The sequence below is a fragment of the Cannabis sativa genome, chromosome 5 (genome assembly GCF_029168945.1).
Source record: "Cannabis sativa cultivar Pink pepper isolate KNU-18-1 chromosome 5, ASM2916894v1, whole genome shotgun sequence".
In the NCBI taxonomy this organism is placed as follows: domain Eukaryota; kingdom Viridiplantae; phylum Streptophyta; class Magnoliopsida; order Rosales; family Cannabaceae; genus Cannabis; species Cannabis sativa.
In genome coordinates this window covers 189,250-202,360 of record NC_083605.1, presented here as the reverse complement: position 1 = coordinate 202,360, position 13,111 = coordinate 189,250, and the positions used below count along the sequence as shown (strand labels likewise).

The 13,111-nt window shown below is 33.6% G+C and overlaps 2 protein-coding genes and 2 non-coding genes across 4 annotated transcripts; all 4 read right to left on the bottom strand.

Annotated features, from left to right (window-relative positions):
- Positions 1 to 611: 611 nt before the first annotated feature.
- On the bottom strand, positions 612 to 702 carry LOC133038634 (small nucleolar RNA snoR109). The gene has a single exon (XR_009688133.1). It is a non-coding gene; the product is annotated as a small nucleolar RNA snoR109 (small nucleolar RNA).
- Positions 703 to 857: 155 nt separating this feature from the next.
- On the bottom strand, positions 858 to 948 carry LOC133038633 (small nucleolar RNA snoR109). The gene has a single exon (XR_009688132.1). It is a non-coding gene; the product is annotated as a small nucleolar RNA snoR109 (small nucleolar RNA).
- A 790-nt stretch (positions 949 to 1,738) lies between these two features.
- Positions 1,739 to 3,506, bottom strand: LOC133028932 (putative F-box/LRR-repeat/kelch-repeat protein At1g11620). Its single transcript, XM_061115087.1, has 2 exons — positions 3,343 to 3,506; positions 1,739 to 3,180 (listed from the first exon to the last, which is right to left on the bottom strand). The coding sequence occupies exon 2, from the start codon at positions 3,100 to 3,102 to the stop codon at positions 1,915 to 1,917; it is 1,188 nt and encodes a 395-aa protein (XP_060971070.1). The 5' UTR covers positions 3,103 to 3,180; positions 3,343 to 3,506; the 3' UTR covers positions 1,739 to 1,914.
- A 3,727-nt stretch (positions 3,507 to 7,233) lies between these two features.
- On the bottom strand, positions 7,234 to 8,481 carry LOC115716462 (polyadenylate-binding protein 3-like). The gene has a single exon (XM_030645270.2). The coding sequence runs from the start codon at positions 8,479 to 8,481 to the stop codon at positions 7,234 to 7,236; it is 1,248 nt and encodes a 415-aa protein (XP_030501130.1).
- Between the last annotated feature and the right edge of the window lie 4,630 nt (positions 8,482 to 13,111).

Genomic DNA, 13,111 nt, shown 5'->3' with positions numbered 1-13,111 from the left:
TGCATATTTGCAAAGGATGACTTTCTAGCATCACTATACATGCAAATTGCAACATAAGCCAACCATTTTAACATCAAAGACAAATAGAACTGGTAAGGAACTAAACAGAATCATTTCAGAGATTAAATCCAAAAGACCAAAATCTCATTAAACCCAAAACCCATTTTAGAGATTAAATTCAAAACTCATTTCAGAGATTAAATCCAAAAAATTCAAATGATATGTTGATAAGATCAACACAATGAAATCAAATTAATCAACACACAATATCAAATCATTGGACATTGGAGTAAAAGACCACAAAAGGTTCAACTGAATCAAATCATGTTAAAAGGGTTACTAAAGAGCCCCTAAATAAACCAAAAGAAGAATTGATATATAACAATTTCAACAAAAATATGCCAAGAAACAGGTGAAGAAAGAAAAGTGTGGGCACCAACAGATGCAAGCAGCAGGGGAATCAATGCAACTTGCCTGGAAGGTAAAGCCTTTTTCTTTTTTTATTTTTAATGTAAGAGAAGGCTCTCGCGAAATGGCTAAATCCTATGTCATTTCCCTCTTCTCTTCCTTCTCATTTACAAATTTAAGAAAAAAATATATACTAACTGACAAATTGTGAGAAATTCGGTAAGCAGATTAGTCAACAGCAATCACAACAACCGGCCAGTAAACTCCTCAGCATGTTTAATTTAGCTATAGCCACTTTGGCAAATCAAGATCAAGGGCACTAAGAACCGTTCTCTTGGTACATATAGCTGGAATAAGTAACAATCTAAAATAGTCAGATAACACAGTTGGATTTACTCAATCACAGAAACAAAAATAAAATGTCCCAAGAAAAAAGATCATAAATGACCAATTGTGAGAAGTTCGGTAAGCAGATCAGTCGATAGCTATCACAACAACCGGCCAGTAAACTCCTCGGCGTGTTTAATTTAGCTACAGCCACTTTGGCAAATCAAGATCAAGAGTAAGAACCATTATCTTGGTACATGTAGCTAGACTATGTAATAATCAGATAACACACTTAATTGGATTTACTAAGTAACAGAAACAAAAATAAAATTGGATTTTCTGGTTTTTCCAGACTAACATTGTTGATGCACATGCACTCAAACTAGGCAAAGCCATCTAATTCAATGGTATTAATATAGCTCAGTTATGATCATCCAAAAAATTGATGTAAGGGTAACCTCTGTTGATGGGAGCAACCTTGCATTCCATCCTTCAACTTCCTTTAACGCCAATATCACAATGAGGACTAATAACCCCACATTTGTTTGAGCCTTCAATTCAACTCAACAACAATTTTTCTAGCTCAGTGGTTATCGACTTAAACTCACCGATATAATTTATCAAAAAAAATGTACAAGTGTGAACATTAAATAAAGTTACCATGCTTCTTCATGGCAATAAGAAACTTGATGCTGACTTTAGAGGAAGGTCGGATCATCACCTTCTCTTTCCCCTCTTCCAACCATTTCCCCAAACTCAACATGAACTCCAGAAGCGCCTCAAACTCTGCAGCTTAGGCTTTTGCAGGCTCGAGCATAAGTATAAAAGTTCATTTTAATATAAGAAATTAATGGAGTAACATATGAACACATTTAAGCATTAATAAGGGCTACAACAAACAATCTCACATATATGATGTACATATATCAATAACATGTATATAGCATATGATGTAGTTCAAACAGTCACATATATGTTGTAAAAACAGAGTCAATACTCCAAATCACAATTAATCAACTATTTTTCTTTTAAAGAACAATTAATCAACTTAATCACTCCAACAGAGAAAATGCATACATGCATATATTGAGAGTTATATGAATAATTAAAGATAGTAGTAACATAACATGCCATTACAATTTTTAGTTTCTTCCATAACTTTGAGGCTCCAATATCACCTCACCTCCTCCTCCTCCTCCTCCTAACAGAAACCAGACTCTTTACAAAGAAACAATCCCTCAATCCTAAAAGACTGGTACTATCTACATCACAAACAACATTTCTTATCTTTTGGGTATCACTGTTAAAAGACACCAACTGTTTATGCCCATCTTTCTTTACTTCCTTTAGAATCTCACCATTCTTCGGAATCGGTACCCCGAAACAAATATTTTCCAGTGGTCCATCTCCAATATACTCATATTTGGTCCAAGAACAAGAAGCATCTTCACCAACATCCATTGTTAAGATACGAAGGATATTCTCTCTGTCATCTCTCCATAGCAGTACAACTGAATCGTTCCACACTGAAATCTCGATGAAATAAGAAGTGAAGTCCCAATATACAAAGCGTGGCAAATGTATGAGATGGAATTTCTCATTACTCAAATTAAAACTGAGGATAAAGTCATAAAAATAATTGTCTAAATCATGCCCCAACCAGTAACAAACTCCTTCCCAATATAAAGGGCAGACTAAAACATTAGACATTATAATATTTACAATGTCTTGAGACATGCTAATCTCTCTCCAAGAGTTGGAACTCATTGTGTAAACCTCAACTTTGCATTTGTTATGGCACCAAATGGCAACACATTTGTAATCCTTATTTACAGAATCAAATCCAAATCCCACAACACCATTAGGAAAGCTAAGAGACCCTTCAAATATCAAGTTCCTTGGTTGTGGGAGAAACATGAATTCTTTCAAAACGGGATTACATATTGCCATTGTTCCAACATCATTTACTAAAAAGATTAGCCCATCACAGTGATAACTACTATACCAAGAGCTTTCATCACCAATAGGTTCTGGCAAATGAATAATGAGAGGTTCTGTGACAGACATAAGAGGATCGTCCTCACCACGATCATCATAGTTTACAGTCAACAATTTGTATGCGATCAAGCTATGATCGACATGGTTGGAAGGCCATTTGAAGAGTAAGGATGCAGAGGATTGGTTTTTGGCAATGAGGAGGTGGTTGGAAACAAATTTTGGGTCGTTAATCAAACCCGAAATAAGGGAATACAAAAACTTGTTCACAACTTTATATTGTACTAGAGAATTGGCAGGCACCCACAACATGATATTCTCAATTATTTCCTTTGGCAAATCACAAAACCTCACCATTTTTGCCATGATCATCAATCTAAGCTCTCTATGCAATAAAACTTGTTTCCAATACAGTATAAGAAAATTTCCCCCTCCCCAAAAAAGAACAATCTGAAATAAAATCAAAAGTTCACATCACAATTACTAATTTAGTTAAATGATCATATGTAAAGAGATAGAGATTGAAATAAATGCACATTGAAATAGAATTTACACCTAGTGAGTTCTATTACAGAAATTTGCAAAATAAAAGCAGAGCGTTTCCAAAATTACCTTAAATAAGCAGAAAAAGAACTGATTCAAAGATTGGAGTAAGAGATCCTCGATTCCTGATGAAAGATTTAAAAGCCAAATTTCGATTTAACTCCAAAGAAGAAAAGGGTTTCTCAGAAGAGAAAAATCGGAAAGAAAATATAGATTATAGAGGGAACAACTGAGGTCTTTTTTCACATTATATACAAGTCACACGTATCAAATTTCTGCCAACACAACTTTTTTTTGTTTTTTTATTATTTAAAAAAAAAATAAATGGAAGAGCGCTTTTTCAAATGCATCCTGATAAATCGCCAGGCCCTGATGGCTTTAATCCTGGTTTTTATCAGAAGCATTGGGATATAGTCGGGAAGGACATTACAACTTTGGTTTAGCGGTTCTTTTCTTGTGGTGAGTTTCCTGATTACCTTATACATACTAATGTAGTGCTTATTCCGAAAAAGTCCCATCCTGAAAGTATGAATGAGTTGAGGCCGATTGCTTTGTGCAATGTTATCTACAAGATTTTATCGAAAGTTTTGGCTAATAGACTCAAAGGGATTCTCACTCAAGTTATTTCAGAAACTCAAAGCGCTTTCTTACCTGGGCGGCTAATTACTGATAACATTTTGATTTCGTATGAGATAATGCACTATCTCAAACGTAAACAAAAGGGTAAACAAGGCTTTATGGCAATTAAGCTGGACATGAGCAAGGCGTACGATAGAGTTGAATGGGGTTTTTTGGAAGCTATGATGAAAAAGTTGGGCTTCCATGATCAGTGTATTCGCTTAATTCTGAAGTGTGTGAGTTCGGTAGCCTATAAGTTTGTAGTAGGAGAGCATGAGGTTGGTCCTATTGTCCCTTCACGAGGCTTAAGACAAGGTGATCCGCTATCGCCTTACTTGTTCCTTTTGTGTGCTGAAGGATTTTCTGCTCTGCTACATGACTTTGAGAGACGGGGTAAGATTCGGGGTTGTAAAGTGGCTAGGGGAGCTCCTTTAATATCACACATGCTGTTTGCGGATGATAGTTACATTTACTGTCAGGCCTCAGAGGATGGAGCAAGAAATGTGGTTTGTTTACTGGAACTCTTTCAAGAAGCTTCGGATCAACAAATCAATTGTCAGAAGTCTTCCCTTTTTTTCAGTCCGAATACTAGTCATGATGAGAAAGTCCGAATTTGTACAATGATGGGGATTCAGGAAGCAAATGAAAATAGCCTATACTTGGGTCTTCCGAATACACTGGGCCGTAGTAAGACTGCAATGTTGGGGTTTTTGAAAGATAGAATGAGGAAGAAAATTCAAAGTTGGGAAGGGAAGTTTTTATCAAAAGCTGGGAAAGAATTGCTTATCAAAGCAGTGGCCCAATCCCTTCCTAGTTACGCAATGAATGTCTTTTTGTTACCTGTGGAGACTTGTCAGGAGATGGAACAACTAATGTGTAAATTTTGGTGGCAATCCTCTACTAAGAACAATAAAGGCATACATTGGAAGAGTTGGGACAAACTTACCATTCACAAATCTAAAGGGGGTATGGGCTTTAGAAACCTTAGAGATTTCAACCTTAGTTTATTGAGTAAGCAAGGTTGGCGTCTCTTATCTTTTCCGGAATCTTTGGTAAGTAGAATTTTTAGAGCCCGTTATTACAAGAATGGAAATTTTCTCTCGGCGGAGCTAGGTGGTAACCCGAGTTTTGTTTGGCGCAGTATTCATGAAACTCAAGATTTGGTGCGCAATGGGGTAAGATGTCGCATTGGTAATGGGACTAAGGTGAACATTATTCGGGATCCGTGGCTACCCGACCCTGCAAATCCAATTGTTACTTCCTCTCATCCGGCCTTATTGGACAAAAATGTTAGTGTGTTGATGGTTCCTGGAGAGTTAGCTTGGGATGGAGACTTGGTGCGAGATTTGTTTAACAACAGGGATTCTAATTTAATTCTTAGTATTCCCTTATCTTCAAGTCGGATATGTGATTCCTGGTTTCGGAACTTGGAAAAAACTGGGCACTTTACAGTTAAATCAACATACAGATATTTGCAAATGAATAAGGAAGCAGGAGTTAATTTATATAGCTCAGGGGTTTGGAAACTGATTTGGAAATTACGTGTTCCTCCTAAAGCTAAGGATTTGTTATGGCGAGCGGCTTCAGATTGTCTTCCCACGAAAACAAGGCTCCAATCAAGACATGTACCGATACAGAGTAATTGTCCCAGGTGTGTTAATCAACCTGAGACTCCGTTTCACTGCTTGGTTGACTGTCCTTTTGCTGCACAATGTTGGAACTGTAGTGGTATCACGCTAAATATTCAGGGCTATGTTTCTTTTGCTGGTTGGTTGGAAGCTGTATTTGATCGAATTGATGCAGCCACTAGAGAACAAGTTGTCGTGACCTGCTGGGCGATTTGGAAAACCAGAAATGATCTGGTCTGGTCTGAGAAGGTGTCTACAGCCGAGAGTGTAGTTGTTCTTGCTCAAGTTACTCTCTCGAATTGGTCTCAAGCTCAAGACAGATCATTCGTCCCTCTACCTGCTTATCTCTCTGCTGCTGATGGCTCGGATACGTGGCAGAAACCAGCTGCTACATTGATGAAAATCAATGTTGATGCTGCAATTTTTGACAGCAATGGCACATATAGTTTTGTGTGTGTTGCTCGGGATGCAAGTGGTCATTTGGTGGAGGCTATCACATGTTGTAGGGCTGGTGTTGTTCAACCGGAGATGGCTGAGGCCATGGGGGTTCGCGAAGCTCTCAGCTGGATTAAGAAGAAGGCTTGGCACGGGGTAGTTGTGGAGTCGGATTGTCTCTCGGTGATTCAAGCAATTCGTAGTAACCTTCCTTTATTATCTTATTTTGGAAGTGTTATATCTGATTGCAAATTGTTATTGGAACAAATTGGTGATGTTTCTATTTATTTTATTAAGCGGTCTGCTAATAGCGTTGCTCACTCCTTTGCGAGGGCTTCCTATTTTGTTGCTGATCGTACTCTTTTAAGCAATGACGTTTCTACTGATTTGCTTCATGTAATCATGAATGATTGCAATTAATAAAGTTGATTATTATCTTCAAAAAAAAAAATAAATAAATGGTATAAACTTAATATTTATTTTAACAGGATAAATTCAATATTTATTTTTTAGCAACATAAATATTTAATATTTATAAAATTTTAATTTTCTTTTAATTTCGTCAATATAGATTCTGTTTTAAATTTATCAAAAAAAAATATTTAAAAGTAACTAATAGTACATATTTTTTTCTAGACCGAAAAAAATTATAGTTTTACAAATATTAGTACTTATACTATTAAAAATAAATATTGAGTTTATACTCTTTACAAACTTAAAATTTTTGATATGCTGCTATTTTTCCTTTTAAAAGTAATGTTATCCTATTTTGCTAATTAAATTTTAATTTTTATGCTAGGCATTACTTCTTAATTCAAAAAATGAATTGATTCAATTTTAGGTGAGGTATAATGCTATTTTCTTCAAAATAAAAAAGAGAAAGATGAAAAAATGTCAAAAACATGACTCCATCTAATGACATATTAGAATCAAAATTAGAACAGTGCACATTTTTCCTCGTAAGACCCACGAGAGGGCTTCACTGGATTTATGAAAATGCAACTTTTTATATTTAAAATCATAGACTAAAAAACAAAACAAAATGAACTTAATTTCTTTTGGAAGTAGAAGTAGAAGGATAATAAATTCATATAATTAATTAAATAATTTACATGTATTGCATAAATATATATGATAAATTTTGTGATAGAGTTATATCCTAATAAAATCTTATATAAAACTAAAAAAGCTCATTGAGCAGAAACTAAAAAACTAAGAAGAAAATTTTAAAAGTGAGATGTTGAATTGGCATGGTGCTAATAATCCTAGAAATTAAACTCTAAGAAACAAGAAGGTTGTCATTCCTCAAAACATCGATAGCTTCAGCAACTTTGGCTTTCAAGGCATGAGGTGAGTTGAGCAAGTGCAGAAGCTGTGTGTGGTCCATCTCTAGAAGCATGCCAGTGACTTTAGCTGCATTTTTATGCTCCAATTGCTCCACAAGTGGATACAACTTGTTTCCCACCAATCTCCTCTGTTGTTCTGCTGTGGACATCTGTGGAGGATGCATAAGTGGAGGTTGCCCATTTTGTTGTACAAGCCCTGTTCTAGCTCGGAGTAACTGCTGGTTGTACCCAAACCCAAACCCAAACCCAAACCCGGGTTGGGGAGGAATCATAGCACCATAGTATAGTTGTTGTCCAACACCTGGAGCACACAATGGATGCATAGGATTAACATACTGATTTACTCTTTCATTTTTGTGCTCAAATTTTTCTTTCAATTCCATCTCTCTTACACTTTTTTTCTGGGCCTTCCCAACATACCACTCTTTCTCATCAAATGTCTTTCCATTAAGACCATCAACAGCTCGAGCTGCATCATCGGCGTCTTCAAAGTTCACAAATCCAAAACCTTTGGATTTTCCTTTCTGGTCCCTCATAACCACTACACTGGTAATACTTCCATATTCACCAAAAATGTTGGTTAAATCATCTTCATTCAAAGTTGGAGAAAAGTTCTTTACATAAACATTGTTGAATTTCCTTTTCTCTTTCCGAACAAAAGGTCCAATAAAAACTTGTTTGTCATTAAATAGCATCCCATTAAGCTTGTCAATGGCACACTGAGCAGCCTCTTCGCTCTCAAATTGAACAAAACCATAACCTTTAGAGTGACCCCAAACATCGGTAGCTATTTTACAGGACAAAATGTTGCCAAAGCTTGAAAATGTTTCATGTAAAGCTTTGCAGTCAATTCCTTTATCTAAGTTTTTAATAAATATATTGCCAGTTCCGCTCTTTCGAATACTCGGGTCCCGATTAGAATACATTATTCTAATTGGCTTACCGTTAACAACCCGAAAATTCATGAGATTCAGTGCTCGAGAAGCATCTTGCGGATTACTAAAATTAACATAGCCATAACCGAGGGATCGTCCTGAGGTCAAATCTCTGCAGACACGAACGGAAATGAGTTGACCCATTTGGCTAAACAATTGAAAAAGCTGTGTTTCATTTAGTGAGGGATGGAGATCACCAACATAGAGTGAGCTCCTCACGCCATTTGCAACCTGAACATGCGCCATCTTTTTCACTTTTTTGTTTATTGTATTATAGTATAGTATAGGTACGTACGTAGGTAGAAGAAAAATGAGAAGAAGAGAATTAAGGATAGATCAGGTGATTCTATTATATATATTGAAAGTATAACTGCAGTACTTAATTTATATAATACGTATAATGAGTGTTTATATATTATAGTGTTGATATATAATCCACATATAAATAGTACTTAATTTATATAATACGTATAATGAGTGTTTATATATTATAGTGTTGATATATAATCCACATATAAATAGTACTTCTATTGAAAAAAAGATATATACATAATCCTATATAGTTAAGGATAATATCAAATTTTAAAAATAATCGTCTATATATCTTTTTTTTTTTTTTTTAATATAACTACTCATTTAATGATTTTAATTAATTAGTAAAAAAAAAAAAATAGTGGGAATTATAGTAATTAAATGGTGTAATTAATTATGAGGTAATTAATGTTGTTTTCCCTTACCCAATATATATATCTGCTATTTATTTATTTTAGTAGAACATCTTCTCCTGAATTGCTTTCAAAATTACTAATTAATTAAATTAATATATAATATAATATAAAACATACATTTGTTCCTCTGAAAAAGTTTTTTTAATTGAAAATTAAAAAATAATAAGTAATTAAAAATCAAAAAATAAAAACAAGGAAGGATATATTTATTTAGACTATTGACTCTTCAAATTGAATGTTCTTCTACTAGTACTTTTAAAACAAGTATACACGAAAATAATTAAGTGAGGTATGAATTTTATAATTGTTTTAAATTTTCTCTTGAATAGTGTGGGTAGGGTACTGGAGTATGGTAGTTACAGTAGATATCCCCTTTAATAATTAATAGTGTTCTTTTGATAGAATGTTAATAAAATTTATGAATATTATAATTGTTTTGATAAAGGGAAAAGTTTTATTCAACTTGAAATAATATCATCACTTACAATTGAAAGTAAATTTGATGGAGCAGAAAGCTCATCAAATATACAATCTGACATAAAATAGGATTACTTTACAATGCAATGAGCAGCCCTATTAGCAGACCGTTTAACAAAAGAAATAAAAACATTTTATAACTCAGACAGTAACAAACGACAATCTTGAACTAGTAACCCAAATTAAGATGGCATTTGAACTGATCTATTAATAGCCTGAACAACAACTAAGAAATCCGTTTCAATTTCCACATCCGTTAGTTTTATCGTCTTTATCCAACTCAAGACCTCTTTCAAACCCACAACTTCAGTAATCTCAGGAGAAACCCTACCAATTCTACTGCCTGAAACCGCTTGAACAAGCTTACCATCCTTGTCTCTAACAATGAAGTCAAAACCAAACCGATTCTCAGCTTCAAAGAGGGCCCCGTTGACAATGAATATTATAATTTTGTTTGTGAGGACATTCAGTTTTTTCTAATGCTAATTTACTGGGGTTCTTGCTTTCAGTTTTGTCACCTAATTTTTAGGGATAAATGGAATTGCCCTTCTTTCTCCCCATGATTTTCACCTTTTCGGTACATGATCTTGTGACCAACTTTTTAATCTCACATATATAAGAGAGGGTATTTTATGGTCTATGTTTTGTCCAATCTTATTCTCACCTTTTAGATATTGTAATTCTTGTTCTCTTTAGTTAGGTAATCTTATAGTGTTACGGTTAAGATTTGTAGTTTTTTTTGCTAAATGTTGTAGGGCCTGTTTGGCACAGCTTTTTTTAAAAAAGCTAAAAATTACTTTTTAAAAAAGTGTGATAAAAATGTGTTTCGTAAACAGTCAAAAAATAGATTTTCAAGAATTTTTGGAGAAGCTACAGCTAAAAGCTGAAGTTGTTCCAACCCAACTTTTAGAAAAAGTTGTTTTGATTAAAAGACTATAATAATTTTTTTTATACTAAAACCATATTTAATTATTTATTACATATTAAAATAAATAAAAAAAATTAAAATAAACTAATTATAATAAAATAAATAATTATTAAATCTCTTTTTTTTTTAAAAAAAAAAATAATAATTTTTATTTTATTTTATTATTAACAAACAATATCAACCTAAAATTTTTCTTATATACTTGAGTTCTAATTTTTTTTTTACATTTGATAAAACATATTACTATAAATTATTTTTATCAAATGCATATAAATTTATATTTAAAAAATAAAATATTATATAAAATAAATTCTTACATATTTGTGATTATAATAATCTCGATTATAACATTATCATTACTATTATAATAGATTTTAACAACTCACAGTACTTTAAAATTTATAATTTACCAAACACTCAGCTCAACTTTTTTCCACAATTTTGCTACAGTTGTTTTTTCTCACAGCACAACTACAGCTGCTTTTTTCCACAACACAATTGTGTCAAACTGGCCCGTGTAGTTTTCTCAGGATGGTAGGTTATGGTTTCTGGTAAGTATAGTTTGGGAGGCAGTTTACTTTTATAGAGTATTTGTGTTAGGCTCATGGAGTGAGTTGATCGGAGGGAGAATTTTCTCTCCGATGTATGGTCATTGTTTAACGCGTTTGTAGTTTGCTTCTTTCTTTATTTTAATTGCTTTCATTTATTAGGATTGACCTTTTACTTTCACTCTTTTTTTTTGTAATTTCTTTTTTGAACTTATCTTTTCCTTGTTGGTTGTTGTGGGTAACTTTTCAGTCATGTTAGCAAAAGTTGTATCATTAATGGTTGCATTGGATTGGTCTCTCACTCTTGGTCTTCCTCTTCATGTGGTGGAGTTAGATTGCTTAGCCTTGGTTTCGGCTCTCCCGAAGCGTTTTTCCTTTTGTAATGAACTAGGTTCCTTATTAAATGATTTTGCTAGTTTGCTTTCCAGTTTTCCTGAGGCATCCCTAATTCATGTTAGACGTACAACCTATAAAGCTGCTCATGAATTAGTTGTGCATGCATTAAGGTGGATGGTAAATTGGCTTGGATTGATGATTTTTCTTCTTTTTTGATTGTTGTTAATAAATAACTCTTATGCGACAAAAGATGAGCAAACACAAGGGAAAATAACTCATGAGTCCAAAGATGGGGAAGACTTTATTTTTGACAGAGGAAAATAAAAAATCATTTGGAGTCCTCCTTCTCCTTCTGGGCTTCACTTTTATTTTGTTCACTTTGAATGGGCAAAGAATGTCAAGGTTCTGGGGATTTTCTTGGAAAAGGATGCGACTTAGACATTGGTGCAATATTGAGTCTTTGACCGAGGTCGAAAGTTGATGTTTATCAAAGTTCTTTTGTGAACCAAAATCATGATTTATGAGGCGGTGGCTATTCGAATGACATTGTTGGAATATTTTTTTTATAGAGGCCGACTCGTTAGCGGTGACTGTTCTTTTGTAGCTTATGTGACCAACCAAATAATTGACTCAAATGGCTTTGTTCTCCTCTTTGATACCCTTCAATTGAAATTCCTTACACTTCCATGGTTGTTGATAGAGGATGAGCTTATTCGGATTCAACACTTGGTGCCATCAATCAATTTGAGGATAAGGTGAATTTTGGGCGATCGGTAACGTTAGGCCCTATAGTGTGCTAGCTTTTAGTAAATAATAAGGGTATAAGGGCCCGTTTGGTACTCCGTATTATATTGTATTCTGTTGGATTATCTTACTATTATTTAATACAATTCTATATTTAGTATTTATTTGTATCAATATGTTGTGTAACGTTATAATATATTTTCAATAAACTCAACACTAACTTCGGGTCCAGGTCCCGAGTCCAGTTCGGTCACGGTCTAGCTCCTATCCCATCTGAGTCCTGTCTGGGTCTTGGTGAGAGATTGGGGTTGACCCCAAATCTTTTATAAATATTATAATACAAAACATAATGTTATTTATTATTTATACAATACCGCCTTTAACTGCCTACCAAACGACCCCTCTAATTTAAACTCGGATAACAAACACTCTATAAGTTTCCGTTGAACTTGATGACTAGACTCCCTCTAACTCAAATAGCATAACAAACTCTCCATATTTGAACCCAACCCAAAATGTATAAGAATTTTTTTTTTTCCTAAACTAAGGGTGCGTTTGGAAAACCACCGTGTAATTGGATTTGTGTGTAATTTGAGGTTACACAATTTGACATGTTTGTCTGACTATGTAATTATTTTAAATTTTGTGTATTACGAAAATTATTGAGTAGATTCTTTATTTTCTAAAATGACACATTATACTCTAAAAAAATTAATTCAGGATACTCTTGTCATTCAATAAAACAAATTGTTTTTATTTCATAACTCATTTTCCGGATATGAGCATATTAATTTGGTAATTCAAAATCCTTTTAATGTAATTGATTAAAAAAAGGATTTTCCTTAACACATTAACTCATGGTAACACTATTAATATGAGTTGACTATAGACCATTATGATAATCCCTTTATAACATAATATAATATAATATAAAACGCCCTAGATTAAAGCCAAAATTAATCTATATATATTATTATGCTTAATTTCCAATTGTAATAATCATTAATTAATAACAAAAATCATATTTCACGAGAATAATTTATGGACTTAAATTCAGAATATTATAGATTCGTGATAAACACACAATTATGTCTTAAAATATATGATCACCCCGA

What these genes read in the sequence shown, in the direction of transcription:
- LOC115716462 (XM_030645270.2), bottom strand. Translation starts at nt 8,481, where the DNA reads ATGGCGCATGTTCAGGTTGCAAATGGCGTGAGGAGCTCACTCTATGTT.
- LOC133028932 (XM_061115087.1), bottom strand. Translation starts at nt 3,102, where the DNA reads ATGATCATGGCAAAAATGGTGAGGTTTTGTGATTTGCCAAAGGAAATA.